The 20739-nt window shown below is 46.3% G+C and overlaps 10 protein-coding genes across 10 annotated transcripts; 6 read left to right on the forward strand and 4 right to left on the reverse strand.

Annotated features, from left to right (window-relative positions):
• Positions 1–1415: 1415 nt before the first annotated feature.
• On the forward strand, positions 1416–3367 carry N7509_003411 (tetracycline-efflux transporter; the record flags this gene model as incomplete). The annotated part of the gene is made up of 3 exons (XM_056628048.1): positions 1416–2116; positions 2166–2412; positions 2462–3367. 3 exons carry the CDS (start codon positions 1416–1418, stop codon positions 3365–3367), a joined length of 1854 nt encoding a protein of 617 aa, XP_056490782.1.
• Positions 3368–4484: 1117 nt separating this feature from the next.
• Positions 4485–5786, forward strand: N7509_003412 (4-hydroxyphenylpyruvate dioxygenase family protein; the record flags this gene model as incomplete). Its single annotated transcript, XM_056628049.1, has 2 exons — positions 4485–5161; positions 5237–5786. The coding sequence occupies 2 exons, from the start codon at positions 4485–4487 to the stop codon at positions 5784–5786; spliced, it is 1227 nt and encodes a 408-aa protein (XP_056490783.1).
• Positions 5787–6407: 621 nt separating this feature from the next.
• N7509_003413 (uncharacterized protein) lies at positions 6408–7873 on the forward strand (the record flags this gene model as incomplete). The annotated part of the gene is made up of 3 exons (XM_056628050.1): positions 6408–6881; positions 6964–7677; positions 7742–7873. The coding sequence occupies 3 exons, from the start codon at positions 6408–6410 to the stop codon at positions 7871–7873; spliced, it is 1320 nt and encodes a 439-aa protein (XP_056490784.1).
• Positions 7874–8093: 220 nt separating this feature from the next.
• Positions 8094–10054, reverse strand: N7509_003414 (class I adenylate-forming enzyme family protein; the record flags this gene model as incomplete). The annotated part of the gene is made up of 6 exons (XM_056628051.1): positions 8094–8500; positions 8599–8720; positions 8775–8869; positions 8931–9437; positions 9478–9683; positions 9754–10054. 6 exons carry the CDS (start codon positions 10052–10054, stop codon positions 8094–8096), a joined length of 1638 nt encoding a protein of 545 aa, XP_056490785.1.
• Positions 10055–10354: 300 nt separating this feature from the next.
• On the reverse strand, positions 10355–10804 carry N7509_003415 (acyl carrier protein; the record flags this gene model as incomplete). Its single annotated transcript, XM_056628052.1, has 3 exons — positions 10355–10420; positions 10593–10673; positions 10739–10804. 3 exons carry the CDS (start codon positions 10802–10804, stop codon positions 10355–10357), a joined length of 213 nt encoding a protein of 70 aa, XP_056490786.1.
• A 761-nt stretch (positions 10805–11565) lies between these two features.
• N7509_003416 (HpcH/HpaI aldolase family protein) lies at positions 11566–12599 on the reverse strand (the record flags this gene model as incomplete). Its single annotated transcript, XM_056628053.1, has 3 exons — positions 11566–11906; positions 11989–12373; positions 12432–12599. The coding sequence occupies 3 exons, from the start codon at positions 12597–12599 to the stop codon at positions 11566–11568; spliced, it is 894 nt and encodes a 297-aa protein (XP_056490787.1).
• A 588-nt stretch (positions 12600–13187) lies between these two features.
• Positions 13188–14206, forward strand: N7509_003417 (2OG-Fe(II) oxygenase family oxidoreductase; the record flags this gene model as incomplete). Its single annotated transcript, XM_056628054.1, has 3 exons — positions 13188–13345; positions 13400–13466; positions 13520–14206. 3 exons carry the CDS (start codon positions 13188–13190, stop codon positions 14204–14206), a joined length of 912 nt encoding a protein of 303 aa, XP_056490788.1.
• A 160-nt stretch (positions 14207–14366) lies between these two features.
• On the reverse strand, positions 14367–16053 carry N7509_003418 (uncharacterized protein; the record flags this gene model as incomplete). Its single annotated transcript, XM_056628055.1, has 3 exons — positions 14367–14815; positions 14871–15834; positions 15895–16053. The coding sequence occupies 3 exons, from the start codon at positions 16051–16053 to the stop codon at positions 14367–14369; spliced, it is 1572 nt and encodes a 523-aa protein (XP_056490789.1).
• Positions 16054–16718: 665 nt separating this feature from the next.
• N7509_003419 (aminotransferase) lies at positions 16719–18306 on the forward strand (the record flags this gene model as incomplete). Its single annotated transcript, XM_056628056.1, has 4 exons — positions 16719–16849; positions 16917–17050; positions 17126–18081; positions 18274–18306. 4 exons carry the CDS (start codon positions 16719–16721, stop codon positions 18304–18306), a joined length of 1254 nt encoding a protein of 417 aa, XP_056490790.1.
• Positions 18307–19040: 734 nt separating this feature from the next.
• Positions 19041–20310, forward strand: N7509_003420 (TauD/TfdA dioxygenase family protein; the record flags this gene model as incomplete). The annotated part of the gene is made up of 4 exons (XM_056628057.1): positions 19041–19251; positions 19307–19630; positions 19686–20060; positions 20147–20310. The coding sequence occupies 4 exons, from the start codon at positions 19041–19043 to the stop codon at positions 20308–20310; spliced, it is 1074 nt and encodes a 357-aa protein (XP_056490791.1).
• Between the last annotated feature and the right edge of the window lie 429 nt (positions 20311–20739).

The following is a 20739-nucleotide window of genomic DNA, read 5'->3' on the forward strand; positions in this document are numbered from 1 at the left end:
TATACCACTAAGCGGCACCTATAAACCAAAAATCAAACAGGAATTATATATGGTGGTTGAGAGATGAAGTTGTAATTTATCGCATTTACTATGTGTTTTGGGTGCGCCGCTCCAAGTAATATACGGCCCTCTCTCTCGATGGAGTCTTGGCTTGAATGGAGACGAATTAGAGGCATAGTGCTTGATAGAAATTAGATGAACGCGGGAGGACGCGAAAAAGTGGGCGGCTGCGCAGCTCGCTTGCATGCGCAGCTCGCTTACCAACCACGTTACTTGTTGAGACCTGAGGGCTCAGGCTCTGGTGCTTATATTAATCCCGTCCCCATAGTTACATGTAGTAGATAGCCATCTAGTTCCTCCTCCATAGCACACATCACACATCCATTCATCATTCCATCCAGTCCCTCTGTATCCAGCAGTACCAGTCCTATGTGTACTCGGCTCTTAAATACTAGCCTCGCTACAGCGAATGAAGAGCCATTACAATTAGTGCAAAGGCAAGTAATCAATCTCTAAGAAGGAGGAGAGGCCAAATGGAGGATCGCCAAAAAAGGGGCTGCCTATAGTAGTTTTGTCCAAGTTTGTTAGGGAAACACTAGAAAATTGAGACACTAGTAAAACACGCAGTAGTCTTTTCTGTCCGCCTAAATACCCCTGACCACATCGCGCTCATCGAACCCCGTACACATACATCAGTTACTATATCACTTGATTATGTACATAGGGTCAGACTACACAAACGAACCTCTCGGAAGTTGTCCTCTGTCGCACCCGATTTATTTATCTATTTTTTTCTAGTGAACTAGTTGAAGATATACCGAGCTATGTATTGGTTTGATGAATTTATCAACAAATAATATTGCTTATTTGAAAAATGATTGGTCTACGGAGTTCATTTTATTGAAAATGTGCATATATACTGCAGCTAGAAAAGTCTAAAAATATATATTGGGACAGTTCCTAATTTATTAGGAATACTCCAATTCAATGAGCAGTAAAGCCGGCTGAGCTTTCTGCAGCGTACAAATGGACTCATCGCTCTACAAGCGGAGTAGTAGTACTTCAATCAGCTTTCCTATAGGCTCTCAGAGAATTTGATATTCGTAATGATATGTGGGTAGAGGCTGTTCCTGGTGCATTTTGTAGATATTTCATATTCTCGGCTGACCCGCCCGCCCGGGGCATCGGCTAAGGGGGAAACTCGGGCCCTCGAGATGCAAGGGGCATGTCTAAGGCACGGCAAGGGACGATCTTCCAATACTTAAGGCGGGATGATAAATAAAGTGATGCCAGTCGAGAATCAAACTCTGATTATTTTTCCTCCTCTTGAATCGTTTGCATCATCAGACTCAAACACATCAGAGAGGATCGAATTGGATATACCTCCCTTGGCTTCACTCTTTCCGTGTTAGTCGATGGGGTTATTTTCACTGGACCGCACGGGTCGATCCCGCTTCGCAACAAATGGTGAGCGGACACCGCTTCTTTCACCACATACAAGTACTCGTACCGACTTGCTTAGTGACAGCGAGGACAAGTCCGAGAACACCTCTTGCACCTCAACCTCAGAACGACTTCAGGGGTTGGCATCCGCCCCTTCGATTAAAAATCACCAGCGCGCCCAATATGCAGACAGGAACAGCTGCAACAGCAGCACTGGCAGTGATACCCTGCAACCCGAGGTAGAGCAATCAGAAAAACCAGCATCTTGGAGCTCGCTTCCCAAAAAAGGGCAGCTGGCAATTCTGACACTTGCACGGTTATCAGAGGGACTCACACAAAGCTCCCTGCAAGCGTACCTTTTCCACCAGCTCTCGTCCTTTAACCCGTCCTTACCGGCCTCGAGTGTCTCCGCACAAGTGGGAATTATGCTTGGAATATTTCCTGCCGCTCAATTTTTCACATCAACATGGTGGGGTCGACTGGCCGATGCCGGCTACATGGGTCGTAAAAGGGTCCTGCTCATCGGCTTAATGGGCAGTATGATCTCATATCTTGCATTCGGATTCTCCCGGTCTTTGGCTACTGCAGCAATATGTCGGGTATTCGGTGGATTATTGAACTGTAATGTTGGTGTTATGAGCACTATCATCTCGGATATCATTGTAGATAAGAAGTATGTTCTCTAAACAGCGATCGATAACACCCCAGACTGACAAAGACAGGTTTCAATCACGGGCCTTTTTGTTGCTCCCTATGTGCTTCAATGTTGGCGTGATTATTGGGCCTATCATGGGAGGATCCTTAGCCGATCCTGTTCATAACTTCCCCCACATATTTGGGAAAGGCTCCATACTTGGGGGTGAAGAGGGTGTCTGGTGGATGCAAAATTGGCCATTTGCACTGCCGAATATCTTGAGTTCTATCTTTATCTTTATGTCTTTTCTTGCGGTATTCTTTGGTTTAGACGAGGTAAGGATTCCGAGCTCTATGAATTACGAGAAGCTGACCCTGGACAAAGACACACGAGATCACACGACACCGCTACGACTTGGGAAGAGATCTAGGGCGCAAAATCGCTCAAAGAATTTCTCAGCAACGACCTGAATACTCCCACCCTTCAACTAGAGCAAGTGATGAAAACTGCGCCGACCAAGATACAAGTCTGGTATCTGCACCACCTAACCCTGCATCTTCTCAAATATCGTTCAAATCCAAACTGCGTGAAAATGCAGGCTTCAAGAAGATATTGACACGCAATGTTGTTCTTACTCTTCTTTGCCACTTCCTCCTTTCTTTCCACACAAACGCTGTTCAGGCCATGATATTCATCTTCTTGCCAAACCCCCGTGCCCCCACAGATACCTTCACTGACATGTTCCACTTTAGTGGAGGACTTGGCCTTCCATCAGCGCAGGTTGGAATTGCCACCGCTATAATTGGCTTTACTGGTCTTCCACTCCAAATATTTGTCTACCCCCGTCTCCAACATAAGCTAGGGACACTCTTGTCGTTGCGTACATTTTTGCCACTCTCAGCCGTTTCATATATCTTGATGCCATTTTTGGTGCTTCTCCCACGCATACCAGGGGTTTTCTGGCCTGCTCTCACATTTGTCATAATTCTAAAGACAGTCTCCCGCACCTTCATCCTTCCGGCAACTACCATTCTAATTAACAACTCTGTCAGTGACCCATCGAGTCTTGGGACAATACATGGTATTGCGCAGAGTATATCCAGTGCTGCGCGGACACTGGGTCCAATTATTGGTGGTTGGGGAATTGGAGTTGGCCTTAAAAATAACATGGTGGGTGCCATGTGGTGGGCCTTGGGAGCTGAAGCTATTATCGGGTGGCTTATGCTATGGTGTATCTATGAGGGGGAAGGTGCTGCGAAGGACAAAATGGACGAAGAAGAAGAGATTTAGCTCATCACCAGGGCACACTTGGTGCACTAGATAAATCACATCCAGAAATATGCCCCAATGGGCTCTTGTTGAATCACAAATCCATTCAAAATTGTATTAGCTCTTTTTTGAAGGAGGTGAATTAGTCATAGCGTTCATAGTAGTTATTTATTTTGCTGCTGCATATATTTAAGGTACTGTTGTTGCCCAGATGCCATGACGCTTCAGTCAGCAATGAGGATGCAAACTGACAGCCCTCTAGATATTTTCGTCCATCCGCATCAGCATCCCACCGTCCGTTTACAGAGTGACTTCCAAGGTTAAGTTAATCAGCCAGAGTGCCAAAGAGTCTTTACGCTCATATATCACTACGATTTGAGACTTCCATTGTCATGAAGCATGTATACACTTTGGTATTCGCTACCCCTCAATTGTCCAATTTGAAGGTGTAATTTGCCCATAGCCAAAGCACTGACACTCTAGAGGAACAAAGTTTCTCATTTCGGAGAATCATCATGTGCCTTGAGACTTAGGCTTTAAATCCGCTCGCGAAATCTGGGTTACATCATGATAAATATGCAGATACTCTCAGCCAGCCACTAATTGCTCAAATGGAGGCCATCAGCTCTACTCCTTACCTTCGGAATCCACTTAGGCGAGAATCTAGGACAAATTCAGGAAGAAGTGGGGCGAGAAAGTGGGTCTTAATATGTCTCCTTGACTCTAATCAGAATATTTGTATGGAAACGTGTGAAAAGGTCCATATTTGCACGCTCTGTACAACCGCTCGCTAGGTCATAGATATGCTATAAGTACGATTACTTCCGTAACTCTTGAATAAACCTTCATCAAAAAGATTTGCCAGCTTTTCTTGATGAAGTAAAGGCCTTCGTGCTCAAGTATGCCAGTTTGACAGGGGGGGGCCTTGTAGCCTCGTACAAAATATGCCTGCAAGCTGAATATGTAAGTTGAGCTCGACCCCTTCCTCGATAGTTTGAGGGACCTTTCATGTGCCCTAATTTGGGGGCTTACTTGCCTCTTTTTCCAGGACATAGGTATAAAGACCCATGCATGGTTGGATCAAATTGTAAACTCTTGTTTCTCGAAATAATCGTGCCCCCTTATCTAAAAAGGCAATATGCCGTTCACCGTACGCAGGACAGACTCTCCCGGAGGGCCACCCAAAGCGACCACTATTAGCAGTATCGATCCCAACTACACTGGCTTTGACTATATAAGCTGGTATGTTGGTAATGCACGTCAAGCAGCTACCTACTTCGTCGCCCACTTCGGATTCAAGATTGATGCGTATCGCGGGCCGGAAACGGAATCGTGGCTGACATGTTCCTATGTTGTCTCCAACGGCGACGCACGATTTGTCTTGACCAGCCCAATTGCCGCACCCGACAACACATCAGAGAAGCGCGCCTCCGAAGATGATCGCAGGTTCTTGAATGATATCTATGATCATCTAACAAAACACGGTGACGGGGTTAAAGATATTGCCTTTAAGGTTGATGATGTAACAGGCGCATGGGAACAAGCTGTCCAGAATGGGGCAACGCCTATTCAGAAACCGACCTTGCTGCAGGATGAAAAGGACGGAACTGTGCTCTTTGCAACAATTAAGACCTACGGTGATACAGTCCATTCATTGATCAACCGCTCCGAGTATCATGGGGTCTTTCTCCCGGGGTACCAATCGGTGACGAATATGGACAGGTTGAATGAGCAATTACCCAAAGTGGACCTGATTGAAATTGACCACTGTGTGGGAAATCAGCCTTGGAATGAGCTGGATGAGACTGTGAAATAGTAAGTCTTACCATTTCTTTTTCTTTTCTGTATAGAAGTCCTCGAATCAATTGCTGAGCTTGACCATTTCGGCAGTTACGAAGATGCCTTGAGTTTCCATAGATATTGGTCTGTGGATGATAAAGACATGTGCTCGGATTACTCTGCCATGCGCTCTGTTGTGGTTGCTTCGCCAAACGAAATCGTCAAAATGCCTATGAATGAGCCCGCTGTAGGTCTAAAAAAGTCCCAGATTGAGGAATTTGTCGACTACTACAATGGGGCAGGCTGTCAGCACATTGCCTTTCGAACGAACAATATCATCGAGACGGTCGAAAGCCTGATGAAGCGTGGGGTCAACTTTCTCTCAGTGCCTGACAGCTATTATACCACTATTAAGGAACGGTTGGGATCCAAGAATGTCAGTATTGCAGAGGACATAAAGATTTTAGAGATGTACAACATTCTGATCGACTTTGATGAGGGTGGATATCTTCTGCAAATATTCACAAAACACGTTGTCAATCGTCCAACCGTGTTTATGGAAATCATCCAGCGGGAAAACTTTGATGGATTTGGAGCTGGAAATTTTAAGAGCTTGTTTGAGGCCTTTGAGAAAGAGCAAGCATTGCGTGGTAACTTGTAGAAGTGTCTCTTGTTCCGTAGGAAAATGAATATTGCATGTTCTGTGTATTAAATTATCTCTCAATTTAAGCTCAGGCAAAAATGACTGAAGTGAAGCCAATGAAAAATAATCCACTCGGGCTGTTCCAAATGTAGTATCTTTCAGACCTGAGACTCAACCACCCATGAGAATCGCAAATTTAGAATATTCCATAAGATTCAGGGTTTGCTAGGAACTAGGCGTTAGGAATGGGGTGGTGGTGTACCGAAGCCGATCAAAGCCCGCCACCTTCTGAAAGTTTGACAGAGTGGTAATCCAATGCTAACTAAGCTAATATTGGCCATTTTATGAATGGTCTCAGGCCTCTTCGGCAGAACAGCTACGAACAAATTGGCATGTTGACCCACATCATCGTAGAGATATTAGTAAACTCAAGTAAGTCAGGTAGTTAGTACCTACACGAATCAGGTGCCACAGTGGCTAGTGAGATATACTCAAGATACAACGACCCCGCCCCTTTTAATCCCCCCCGCTAGCAGGACTTTCAGCAACTACCCTTCCAGATCATATACTTTCCTCTGCTGTCAATCTCTTCAAGTTTGCTCTTCCAACTTCAACGGAACGTACTATCGCCTTTCCACCATGCATTCCAACACCAGCAGCGATGTTATAATAAATCGATTTGCTAATACCGAAGCAGCCCTTTCAGCCGAACAGGACTATTCAGCCAAAAACTACCAATCACTCCCTATAGTCTTTGCCCGTGCACAGGGTGCTTCTGTTTGGGATCCTGAGGGAAATCATTTTCTAGACTTCCACTCTGCTTCGACCGCCCTGAATCATGGCCATTGTCACCCAAAGCTCGTTGCAGCACTTGTCGATCAAGCATCGCGATTAACTTTGACATCTCGCGCCTTTCACAACGATGTGTATCCTCGATTCGCGGAATTTGTTACAAAGCTCTTTGGCTACGATAGGGTTTTGCCGTCGAGCACCGGAGCGGAGGCTTCTGAAACCGCAATCAAGGTTGCACGGAAATGGGCTTATAAAATCAAAGGTGTACCACAGGACGAGGCCATTGTTCTTGGTGCCGCAGGTAATCACCATGGACGAACAGTGAGTAAGAAGATCGCTCAAAGTCTTGGCAAAAAGGAAGGGATATCGATGAATATGACTGACACCCTATCGTTTATTGTAGTTGGCCTCGATTTCTTTAGCCTCTGATGAGATGTCACGTCATAACTATGGCCCATTGGTTCCCAAAACCAGCTGCTCCATCCCAGGGACTAACAAGTTGATCACTTTGAATGATAAAGAGAGTCTACGGGAAGCATTTGAGACCGCCGGCTTCAACCTTGCCGCCTTCATTATCGAGCCAATTCAAGGTGATGCAGGCGTCATTGTAGCAGATGACGACTATCTCCAAGAGATAAGGGCACTCTGTGACAAGCATAATGTTCTATTAATCTGCGATGAGATCCAAACTGGCATCGCACGAACGGGGAAACTGCTTGGCCACTACTGGAGCGGAATCAGGCCGGATATGGTGCTTCTGGGGAAAACTCTCACAGGTGGCATGTATCCAGTCTCTTGTGTTCTAGGAGATGATGACGTTATTCTTACTGTTGAGCCCGGAACACATGGCTCAACATATGGCGGTAATCCACTTGGTGCAGCAGTTGCCATGCGCGCTCTCCAAGTTGTCGAGGAGGACAACCTTGTTGAACGTGCCAATCATCTTGGCCATATCCTCCGAAGCGGTCTGCTCAGTGTCCAGTCACGGACTCCGGGCCCAGTCATCGAAGCAATTCGTGGCAGGGGCTTACTCAACGCGATGGTTATTGACCAGTCAAAAACAAATGGACACTCGGGCATCGAGTTGTGTGAGCTGATGAAACGGAAGGGTCTCTTGGTAAGCACAGCTCTCAACACATTGGTGAATCTAATAACCCCGACTAACTATCTTATTTCTGTAGCTAAAATCGAGCAAAACTGGAGTAATTCGCATTGCGCCTCCCTTGATCATTTCTGATTCCCAACTCGCAGAGGCGCTCAACATCATACAGGAAGCTATCGAGGAACTTCTCGCTCTCCCTGCATCCACCTAGAGCGATGGTATCTTATATGAACATGAGAATTGCGAATTCTATTCCAGCAATAGAGTAATTGCCGTAATTATAGTACATATGCCTAGTATCAGATAAACTATCAACCATTTGAGTTGATTTTCGGTAAGACGAAGTTCAGTTGAATCAGTATCAAAGATAGCAAACTATTCTGGTAAGTAAGGGCCTCAGCCTAAGGTCTGAATTCCCTCATCAGAGCTCTCTACCGCATCCCCGACAATTCCCATAACTTTGTGGTCTGCATCCTCATGAAATCACTCACATCGAGAATCTCAGTCTGCTCTCCGCAAATTCTATTCTCACTATCAAGCGGAAAGAACATATTAACCGCTTTCATCATGGCAGTCTTATCCGACCATGTCCGAGGAACAGATTCGTGCTCTCTTAAGACCCTCAACACAGTTGGCAACTGGTACGCAGGGAGACCCATATCGGTTGCCAGATTATCCCGGATAGACTGCAAATCCCACTTCTTACAATCAGGATAATCGAAATTTTCTCGAAAGCGCACAAGTGCGGCTGTTCGTGTGTCACATTGTGGATCTGCGACGGGCATGATGTATGCCTCTGCGACATACGGAAGTGCGGTTAGAGCAGCCTCGACATCTCCTCGGGGAACCTTATAAGTATAAAATTTGAAAACTTTCACATAAAAGGACCGGTGTCAGCAGTGATAAAGGGGAATAAGGAGAGCTAGAAATACTAACGATCCATATTTGCTCTTCCTTTGAAGATGTACCGTCCCTGTTGGAGGATGGCCAGATCCCCAGTCTTGAAAAATCCGGCGGAATCAAATCGCTTTGCAGTTGCGTCAGGAGAGTTCAGGTAACTACAGAAGAAGATGTGTGAGTATTATTCCTTTGAGGAGAATGCCTCTACACACCCAAGGAATAAAGACGGAGTTTTCACAAGGATCTCCCCTTCGTCACCTTCAGAAAGCTTCATGATTACGTTCGGTTGGGGAGCCCCCAAGTCATCCTAGTCAAATTGTTAGCCACAGTTATGACAACTGAAGGTTAGCGAGAAGGTAAGAACTGACGACTATCATTTCTGACTTGCCATCGCAGACAGATATTTCCTGTGTCTCCGTAGAGCCATACAGTTGCTTAAGCGGTAGTCCTCCGCACATCTCTCGCCAAAACTCCTTGATAGGACCCGAAGCCATGGCACCTGTTGCACATGTATCGCGCAGGTATCGCGCTCCCTTCACGTACTCATCAATAATATCTTGAGGAAACTCGACAGAAATATGCGTCTGGAAATAGATCATCATCCCGTACCAAAATGTCGGAGAAAGTACAATTTTGGTAGCCGTCTGCTCCCGCAGCTTCTCCCAGATTAGGTTATAGTTTCGCCCGAAATTATGGACTTCGACACGAATACCTGTCATTAGCATCTGGAATAATTTGGTGAAATATATTGACCAGAATGCGCCGCGCGGGATAATGCAGAGCTCATCGTTTGGCTCGACTGCCTCTTCCTGTCGGGCGTATTTATTTATTGTTCGGCGGGCGTGGAGGACCCCTTTTGGGGGGGCCGCTTGTTCCTGATGTAAACAATAATATACTCGGTGTTTCTTCAGAAACCGCAAGGGATGAGTCCAGACGATAGCTTAGCAGTGGGAGGATATTGGCTTCTGCAGTGGCTCTGGCTTCTTCAATGATAAGAATTGGAATATTGACTTCATCTTTGATCTGGGCAGCGAGGCTGGCCAGCTCGGAGGTGGAGAGGAGATAATTTGCACCACATTGTTGAAGAATGTATGATGCTTCTGCCGGGAGTGCACCCGTTGCTGTTGTTTTTGGATCAGTTGTTAACTATTTGCTCTTTCATTCAAAGTGGTTTCATAACGAGAATCTTACGCATCGGCACGACTACTCCACCAATTGCCAGAATAGCAAGAACCCCTATGATAAATTCATATCCATTTGGTGCCAAGAGGGCAACGTAGAAGCTACCAGGGGTATTTCGCGTAGACTCGTTGATGAGTGCTTCGAGCTTTTGTTTCAGGTTCACGGTACCATCGAGGATTTGGCCATAGTCGGACTGTGTGCCTCGACTGCAGTCATTCACAATGATCTTGGAACTTCTCTCCCTGGCCAACTTCAAGAGTCGAGAAAAGAGGACGTCGTCGGGTAGAGTAGCGGGACGTGAGACTGTCATTGTTGTGAGATGTAACTATTGAGGTTTGGGGATACTGGTAGACCTGGGCAAACAGACTTATTTAAATCTATGCCCAGGTGAGAACGGCGGGGGAGGCTTGCTCCGATCTAGAATAATATGGACTAGCAGTGGAGTAGGTATTATTTGGCTAAAGATCCATGAAAATATTGCGTATTTAATGTCTCATTCATAACAGACAATCGGAACTCATAGTAGTAGCTAGGATCAATATTTCGGCAGTACCAGGTCGTTAATACAGGAGTAGAACTCGGCTCCCATTGCCATTTAGTTCTACCTATTCTAAATCGCGTACCACCACAGCTTAATTCCAACATAGTCAATGACATCTTGAGCTTTCAGGTAGGACTGATGTTAGTTTCAAGGGTTTTTAAGGAAAAGGGATTGTACTGCAGAACGAAATAATCACGTACTTGTGGTAAAATCATTCATATCCTCATCCGTAACGTATATATCAAATCTCTGATCAACCTGTCAACAATAGAACTCTCAAGATATCTTATGACCTTGGGATATGAACCTCGCGAAGGGCCGTTATCATTTGTGACTTTTTAAAGTCGTCAATAGCCAATCCATCCTTGAAATTGGTATCAGGCTTCATCTGAATATCGATCGCTTTTAATACTGTCCTGTAAATCCTACTTGTGATAGCAGAGACATTCATACCTCATCCATAGGCAAGTCAAGCTCTTCCGCGATGATAGCCTTTACGTCGTCCTCGTGCTTCGGCATTTTGCTATGTTGAAATGGCGTCTTTGTAATTAATAAATTTACCACCCAAGTTGATAATTGTGGGATATCGCCGGCGCAAAGGAACTTTGGAGGAACTGTGCAGAACGAATCCTCTAGATTGGAGTTGAAATAATAGCGATAATATGGCAATGTGACAATATTTATATAAGCATCTACCTAGGTACTATTATCTACTCGTTACTCTTATCTGTGCCCAGGTGAATGAAGCGCACTAATTTGACATTCGTCTCTTTTTCGTCTTGCAGACACAGAAGATACATCTAATACTTCACATTGTTCAAGCTCTAGACGAAATCCCGCCCTGTGACATAGTAGATACATTGGAGTTATACGCGATGAATAGGGCAGTAAGACACATAGTTCGACTTTCTGATTGGGGATACTGTGGTATCTGTACTGCGTATGAGAAATCGAGGTATACCAGTGCGCCGCGGCTCTCAATAGAATATACATTGCGCAATTGATTTTGGTAAATCGACACGGAGAGAAAGATATATGAAAAGGCACGGAGATGGTTAAAACTTAGAAGTAGGATTTTTAAAAGCTATGTTCTCATACTGAATCGAGAACCCCTGAGTATTATGCCGTGACCCTTAGGACTGAGTTCTAATAAGCTGTTTCGTGTAATACGAGAAATAGTCTATGCGTAAAGCTATACAGAGTAAAGAAGTTCTACATATCTTGCTATCGACAAAAGGAATACCGATCTTACCAAAGTCTCGGATTTTTTCTGCAACTATCTACCTAGCAACCATGTCATCAATATTCTCGCCAAGTCGATGTCCATTGCTCCCAATCCCCTCTTGAGCTGCATCAGTGTATGTCTGCAGACACTGAACGGCTGATGTGCAGATGGCATCAATATCTCCATGGATAATGAACGCATTCCAGCCCATCGCTTTTCTTAACTCCACTCCAGCAGGCGAGATGCCGAAGCCCATGATGGGTAGATTCTGAGCTTTCGCGGCGTCTCGAATTCTCTGAAGAGCGGACAGAAACACTGGTTCATCGCCGTCGAGCGACCCATGGGCTAGATTAAGACACATGCGCAGATCCCCTGTACCAATAAAGAGGCCATCCACTGCAGGGACCAGAATTTGAAGTTAGCGTATAAATTGGAGACGCTTCTAAGATATCATTGGATGATGCAGAGAGACACGTACCACCTGGAACTTGGCAAATCTCTTCAACATTTTCCAGCCCCTCTAAATCCTCAATCTGACAGATCACAGCGGCGTGTTCATTCCACACGTCATACGTTGTTTTTCCTTCAGGAGTTCGATTCTGCTGCTCGCCAATCAGAGCTGCAGGTGGGAAACTGCGATCTCCAGTTGGTGGAAACCGACATATTCGGACCAGCTCCTCTGCCTGTTTTGCATTCTGAACGTGAGGCATGACCACCCCGCCAGCGCCTGCGCCCAGAGCATAGTTGTAAAGCTCAGGTGAGCATCCTGGAATCCGGATGAACGGTACCATGGAGCCATTGGAGTGATATTGGATTGTTCGGATCAGACTGACGAGGAGTGTTGCGTTGAGAGGTGCGTGTTCCTGTCTAGTTAGATAAATGAGCGAAACATTATTTCGTGGGAGATATCTCATTACTTACCGCATCCAAAAAGCAAAAGTGATATGGCGTTGCAGCGACAACTCTCGCAGCCTCTGGATGGGGGATTCGGCATCCAGTACCCCAGAGAAGCTCGCCAGAGTTCAGCATTCCTTTGAAATCTGTAGGCTGAGCCAGACTTAAGGCATTATATTTCTTTGTGTCAAGCATTTTCGGTTCCTGTTGTATATTTTCTTGGTGAGAATAATGATTCTTCATCGTGTGGAACTGAATTTAGTATCACTGTTTATGTACGGATCATACTATGTGGCTGTCCCAGAAAGGCATGCGTGATTTCCCCTTTTCAGGGTTGATGGCCATAATTTATCCACAACTTTGAGATATCCATTATTTAGGGTTCTATGTTCGAAATGCCCAATACCCCTCATTTATTTAGACCTCTAATCAAGTGCCCGCGTAATACACAAAGTAGAGTGACCTGGGGAATCTTGCCACTGACCTGCATCATACATACAGATGCCTGTAGACCTATCGAGGGTACAGTTAGCGAAAGCAATTGAAATAATCCGATCTCTATCGGAGAAATCAATCCACAGAATAGATATTTTAAAGCCCGTTTCTCTTCCCAAGACTCAGAATTCATTTATTACTCTACTTCTACAGAATCAACTGGCTCTTGTATTTTGAGAATGGCATCTTCCACGACAAGACGAGCAGAGCTAAGCTCGATCTCACTAGACGGCCTCTTGAAGGGCGACATGAATGCAGTGAACGAGCTCGTGTCTGCCTGTAAGACCAATGGATTTTTTTTACCTTGATTTCCGGAATGCTTCCACGCTCAAGACTCTAGAGCAAGTCAACGAGCTCGTGAGCGTAGGAAACTCGGTTTTCAAGCTCCCAATCGAAGAGAAGGAGGAGTACAGCACTGAGAAGCACTTGCCTTCAAGACTACAGGGGTATTTCACGCTTGAAACTTATCGACGGCCTTGAATAATGACAAATTGTGCTAGTTATAAACGAGCTGGCTGTTCCGTTGGGCCCTTTGCCCAGAAGAAAGATGGATATGAGAGCTTCTCGGTGTGTAGCTTCAATTTCCGCATCCTGAAGTTGTCGTCTAACCTAAATTGTAGATTCACAACAACGGCGTATTTGGGCAGGATACTCTGCAGCTCCCGCAGGCCTTCCAGGAAAGCCTCCCACTGGTGACGACTTTCATGAGCCAGGTTCATGGATACACTGAATGCATTCTGTCCATTCTGTCCAAGGCACTTGGCCTCCCTAATGACCTGAAAGATTGTCATCGCAAGGACAAGCCATCTTCCGCCAACATTGCCCTGCTCAAATATCTCCCTTGGAATAGTGACGCCGAGAGGATTGGAAACATGGCGCACACCGACATGGGGACTTTGACTGTTGTTTTCACTCAATCCGAGGGATTACAAGCGTTACTCCCTGGTCCATCCGGAGGAGATGAATGGTCGTATATTCCTCCACGTCCCGGACACGCCATTGTGAATGTGGGTGACTCCTTGCGCTTCTTATCAAATGGGGCCCTAGCCTCTTCTCTGCATCGTGTCATTCCACCACCGCCGCCCCATTCGCCTGGGCAAGATAAGTTCTCCTGTATATATTTCCTGCGGCCGGAATTTGATGCCAAGTTTACGGACAATGGTGGAAGGCAGGTCACGAGTGTCGAGTGGCATAACCAGAAGTATTCTCTGTTCCGTGAGGCGAGCTTGGACCCGGTGCAGCATGGCGCCATGTTGACTGGGCGCAAAGGCTTCCTTGGGGCGTCTGGGCAGACCGCCAGTGTCTAACCTAACCTTTCATTCCTGACTTCAGTATCTGTGCAAGTAGCTACTAGTACTAGACTGCCTGAAGATATTTGCATGCATGTAAGATCCTCAAATCAAATGAAAGCAGTATCATGGCTCGTCATGAAAATTAATTCTTAAGCAACAAATTGGTATGAGCGGTTCAGAATTGCGTTAGACCTTCCGCATAATTTGCATTGCCATCCCACTCATTCAATGATTCCAGAGTATCGTTATATCCATGAGGAGTAGATAGTCTTAGATAGTCAGGATTGCTCATATCCATCGCTTCAAGAGGGTTGCGCGATATTGGTGGCTCAGGATTATCAGACGTGCTATTCTCGAATGGGAGGTTCAATGGGACAGCCCAGTCCTCCGCGAGGAAACGGCAGGCATATGCACTCTCATTTTGATCGAATGACCCACGAATAAAATCGTATTCCATGTCAATTTCCATATCCAGTGAGGAACAACCCCTATTGTCAAGACTGGTAATTAGAGATTCTGGTGGGGTGGGGTTTTGGCCCGGCTGCATAGTTGGTCTAGGACTCGATATTCCGCTGACGTTGGGCATTGAACGTGGTGAGTTGCATGGACTCTGTGGTGCTTTTCCTGCACCAGACATATAAGTGTCAAAATATATCGTTCTGGTGGTTAAAAAGCTTACCAGGTGCTTCTCTGCGCTCCCTACCCGTCAGATCCCTCAATGTCACTGCAATATGGTCACCCAATTTTGCAAGCTCAAGTTCTGCTACAAGCTCGTTAATCCCTAGAACTTTCAACACGTTGGTTACCGCATGCATTCGCTCTTTTGTGCATCTTGATGTGTATGCTGAATGAGGCACGTCCAAAGGAAGTGCAATAAGGTAGCCCAGATCTCTTACCCCTCTTCTGAAATGACCGGCCCACTCATGATATTTGCAACCTTGATCAACCCAGTTCAGGCACTTGTTTGCAGCTTTTTGGTCCCTAAACCGCCGCGGAAACTCCTCACAGAGTTTCTGCGCCAGTGTAGTGCGCATCTCCCGGATCCAGTGCGTGCCAGTATGATACCCAGCTTCTACAACATGTTGGTAGATGTTATAGCACTCAAACCTATGGTATATTTTCATCCGGTCGCGCAGGTCAGCATTTTCAACCTTGGTAGCTATTGCGGCCTCCCAGCCTTGCCCCGTTGGGAGCACTGCTCTGGCTTCCTCAATCTCTCGTAAAAACTTTCCGCGATCTGTCCGACAGCTTTCCAAAAGTCGTCTCATAGTTGGAGAGAAGCCTGGCTTATTAATAGTGGAGTCAAAAATTGTTCCATCCTGTAAAGGAGTTTCTTCTGTGTTCGGTGATGGATTGGTCGAGTTTGTATCGATATCCGAGCTTGAGGTGCCCTGGCTATTATTACTTGTCTCTCTTGGAGACAAACTTTGCTGAAGTTCGCCTCTCTCAGAGACCGATGTGAGATGCTGCCGGGACTCATGTGGCACTTGTCGGTGGTTGCGGGCAGAAGGCGGATTCCGCGCGTAAGATTGAGATTTGAGGGTAGCGACCGTCTTTGTCGCCATGCCCGCGGCGGCGGCAATGGGCTCATTGTTTTCTAGATTTGAGGATACTGAATGGCCTGGTGTAACCGCGGTCGGGTTCTAACGTTCCGAGACAAAGTTAGCGCAAGGGCCAGAAGACCTCGGGAACTGGAGGCTTACCTGTTGGGCATGGTGCAGAAATAGGCTAAACAAGCGGTCAAGAGCCGAGATTTCGCTGGCAGGAAGACATTCCTGGCATCTCGATACTTCCTCAGCTGAGATGCTGGCTTCGTTTGCCCTGTAGAATCGGGCCAGTTGGGTGAGCAATTCTTGAAGCATTGGATTCGATATTGTCCTAAGAGTGAACGTAGGGGTTCCCAGCATTACGGTCAGCACCGCCATCTGTTAAATCGATTGCGATATTCGCTCAGACCCTCCAGCTCCACGATTTAGCGATCTTGACGGGCCGCACCGCACAGCTAGCCATGTTTTCCCCTCTTAACCCCACCATCTACGTGGTGAATCTTCATGGTATAGACATGCAGCTCCAAGAGGAGCAATCTTCGTTGACGGGGAAATTGCAATTGGCCAGTCATATATGCAAGCCGACTCAGAGCACGGCGTCTCCACTTATGCCTGATTCTGCCACATTTTCACGATGATGTGGGCCCAGAACGACCGATCGTGGAGAGCTACAGGCCAATGAAGAATTTAATCTGTTTCAACCCACTTGAACCCACCCCGCATCTAGTTAATCTGTATGGAGTAGCATTGTCCCATAACCACCGGGAGTATCATTAATTGTTCAAGAGGTTCGTAGAATTGACTTTTGTTGTTTGCTCCATAACGCTGCATTAGATCTCCTGGGTCTCTCTAGGTAGTGTTCCTTGCCTTACCTATAATTAAGCAGGGGATGTCTAATCTCTAACCTACCGGGGTTTTTGTTGAATGAAAAAGTATCCCACGAATCTTTTTTCCATTCTATTGTTCGTACATGTTCAATAATGGTTCGCAACAAAGACATAAACGCCCTCGACGTTGAGGCTGTTCGCAAACAATTTCCGGGTCTTGAGACGGGCGAAGTCTGCATGAACAATGGCTCCGGTGCTTTAGTATACAAGGGCGCCATCGAGAGGTAAGTCATCTCCTGTGCGTAGGCATTTAGTGTATATTCAATGAAACTGACAGCAACAAAACTGTAGTATCGTTCGGACGATGTCTGCACCTCATATGAACCTCCGTGGTTTGGACTCGAAAAGCTTGGTTGATGTTACAGAACGATCTGCCCAATACAGAAAACTTGCTTCTTTTATGAATGCACACCCTGACGAGATAGGTAAGCGGTCCTTCATAAGTGGCCACACTCTCGCTCTCTCTCTCTCGTGTTCCTGTCTGACCCCCACCCTGCTAGCGTTTGGACCCTCCACAACGGGTCTCTCGCGGAATCTAGCCGCATCACTCCTCCCAAATCTCAACGCAGATTCGGAGATTATCATGTCCGTGCTCTGTCATGAGGCTGACGTAACTGCCTGGATTGGCTTGGCTAAAACCCTGGGAATCTCCATCAAGTGGTGGATTCCAGCTGGGGGCATGGGAAACAACAAAGATCCCAAGCTCAGCCTAGAAACCCTTCGGCCTCTCCTGTCCCCTAAAACCCGTCTAGTATGCTGTGGACATGTGTCAAATATTACCGGAACCATTGAAAATGTCAGAGAGATTGCAGATCTTGTTCATACAGTCCCTGACGCATTAATATTGGTAGATGGGGTGGCGTGGGCTCCTCATCGCCCTATCGATGTGAAACGACTCGGTGTTGATTTTTATGTGTTTAGCTGGTACAAGGCGTTTGGTCCTCATATTGCGCAGATTTATGCTCGCCTTGAAGTTCAGAAACGTCATCTCACAAGCCTCAACCACTACTTTTTTGACCCGGTCGCTCTGCGTGTGCGCCTGGGACTGGGTAACAGCTGCATTGAACTCGAACATGCCGTCACTCCAATTATCGACTATCTCTCTAATGGTATCGGTTGGGACTCTATCATCGCTCATGAAGAACTTATCACAGCTGAGATCCTTGGGTACTTGACGGCAAATCCGGATCTCTACACCGTGTACGGCTCTCACTCTGCAGACCCCAATTTTCGGGTCTCCTTGATCAGTTTTACCGTGAACGGTATCGCTTCCGACAAGGTCGCCGAAGCAATTCACGAAACGTCAAATTTCAGGCTCATAACAGGTGACTGTTGGTCTCCTCGGACTGTTTATGATGTTTTAGGACTGCCGGAGTATGGTGTCATTCGAACAAGCCTGGTCCATTATAACACAGTGGATGAGATGAAAGCATTTATACAGAAGCTGGATGAGGTGGTACATACTATGAAGCCATAAGTCCACGGATTTATGAATGTCAATAATTAAGCCCTCCCTTAACTGAGCTATTGTTACTACAAGTCGAATCTAGCGACTGTAAACCCATTCTCTCCAGTTTTTACCAGACTTTCATCACAGGTTTTCCAATCTCTCAGTGGCCTTCGAAACTATGACACTAATCTCCTTCAGTGGTCACAGATCCGGGAAGCCGGCTTTTTGTAGGGGTAAATGAAACCCATATCGATGATTTGGCTAGCCACTGGTGTCATTTCAGTACTCTCTTCACTTCTCAAGTAACTCGCATTACTAGGTACTCGAGCAATCGGACTCAAAAGCACGAGATTCTAGCGCAGAACTGTAGGTTCTGAGCCGAAAATCAAAGAGCTCGGCGCTCAGAAGTCGACTTCATGGAAAAGGGATCATTTATTGAGCTAATTTTCATACGTTATTTGAACTGTTTCGCATAGTTGTCAGGACACTTTGTTCGGACTCGTGTGCAGGCTCTCGCAGTCGATCGACAGTAGATGCAATAGAGGCAGTCGCGATCCTTCTATTATAGTCAACATGGATACTGTGCATGGGAGTCATGCATAGGCTATTCATTAAGATACACAGCCAGCCCGTTGTTATTAGAGGATTAAGTATGGCTTAAGAACATTTTCGTACAAAGTTCGTATAGATTGTCCTCCACAAAAATGGCCAAATTTCAATGAAATAACTGGGAAGGCAGTCCAGGCTTTTACTCTTCCCCACACCATGTCCCCAGTACTTACTCGACATAGAGAAAGCTCAAGGACACATACAACATCCACCCCCCTGCTCTGATTCTGTTCCGAAAATAAGTAGGGCTAGAGCGGAATGTGGCAAACGTTGCGATTCAAAGGTCTTAAGTCGAAGGTCTTTCAAAAGCACATTCTCTCCTTCTTTCCGATGCGCCAGATTTACTTTATTCCATCATGACCAACTCTGAGGATCTTCTCGCGATTCGAAACGGCGACAGCCAGAAAAGACTTATCAGGGAACCACTAAAGCTGAAGGGTCTTCTGGAACAATACAAGTCGTTCAACGTCACCCCTGCAATCGGGAAGGAATTCCCTGACGCCGACGTCGTAGAATGGATGAAAGCCACGAACAGCGATGAGCTTCTCCGCGACTTGGCTATCACGAGTACGCACCCAAACTCATCATTTTATAGCCGCATAGTATAACTAATGGACATCAGTCTCTCGTCGGGGAGTTGTTTTCTTCCGTGCCCAAACTAATTTGACCGATGAACTTCAAAAGGAGTTGGCGCAGCGTCTGGGTGTCCTCTCAGGCAAACCAGCCGACTCGAGGCTTCACATTCACCCTTTAACCAAGCACAACCTTGACAAGGACCCAGAACTAAACGTTATCACCACCGACAAAGCCGCAAACCCTGCAGAAGACTTATGGAAAAATAGACCCACCGACATCAGGAACGCATGGCATACGGACACGGGCTACGAGCCAAACCCCGCCGATTACTCAATCTTAAGACTCGTCAAGCTCCCTGAAACTGGCGGAGGTATTTAAACTTATCGCAGTAATTGTTGCATGTGGTACTAACCGTTGGAAATCAGATACAATCTGGGCCTCATCCTGTGAGATCTATGACAAAATCTCTCCGGCCTATCGCGAATTCCTTGAAGGCCTCACAGCGACCTTTTGTCAGTCTAGACTTCCGATTGCCGCTGCAGCTAAAGGATTCGACCTTTACGAAGAGCCTCGTGGGTCTCCAAACAATGTTGGCGCTTCCCTTCGCGCCGTTCACCCAGTCGTCCGCACCAACCCAGTGACCGGGTGGAAGAGTCTATTCGCCGTGGGTAACCATGTCGAACGGATCAACGAGTTGACACCCGACGAAAGTAGGCGGCTACACGACTGGTTCCTGCAGATGATTGTAGAGGAGCATGATACTCAACTGAGGCATCGGTGGGAGAATCAGTATGACATCGGTAAGTGTGATCCATCATCCTCCTACCCCTTGCGTATTGTTTGATGTGTAAGTAGACGTATCAGACAATAATAATCTTGGCCACAGCTATATGGGACAACCGCACTGTTTACCACTCTGCCATTTTTGACTTTGCTGGATTGGGCGCTCGTACGGGTCATCGGGCAGTGAGCATCGGCGAGAGGCCCTACTTTGACCCAGGCAGCAAGACCCGTCGTGAAGCGCTTGCGGAAGAAGGTTTGATGTTCTAGCAGTACATAGAAGTGAGAAATCAGCGTTACCACAATGAACTTTCCAGTTCTTTCACACCGCTAATCTGCTAATTTGAGAAATGGGTAAGTCTCAATGGATTGGATTCGAATCTGTGTACCCCAACATAGAAAGTCGAGTTTTCTAACACAAACTAGCAGAATTGACACGAATGCCAACCGGTCTTGCCTACAATATTTTTTTACTTTGACTATTCTAAGCTTAATTTTTGATCTACCGATCATCTATGAAGCTACTCAAGCTTACTCTATTCTGCCACATATTGGATCTCTCTACATTCTCATTCTTGTTCAGTTTCAGCGTCAATGTTTAAGTTCCGTGAATGATCTTGCGCACTCTAGCCCCTTACTCCAAGCCGTGGACGATCTCTACTCTACCTGGGTTTGACAAAGGAAATTGAAGGTACGCTT

Source organism: Penicillium cosmopolitanum (genome assembly GCF_028827165.1).
Source record: "Penicillium cosmopolitanum strain IBT 29677 chromosome Unknown utg000005l:1.0-4006212.0:1.0-4009387.0, whole genome shotgun sequence".
Taxonomy (NCBI): Eukaryota; Fungi; Ascomycota; class Eurotiomycetes; order Eurotiales; family Aspergillaceae; genus Penicillium; species Penicillium cosmopolitanum.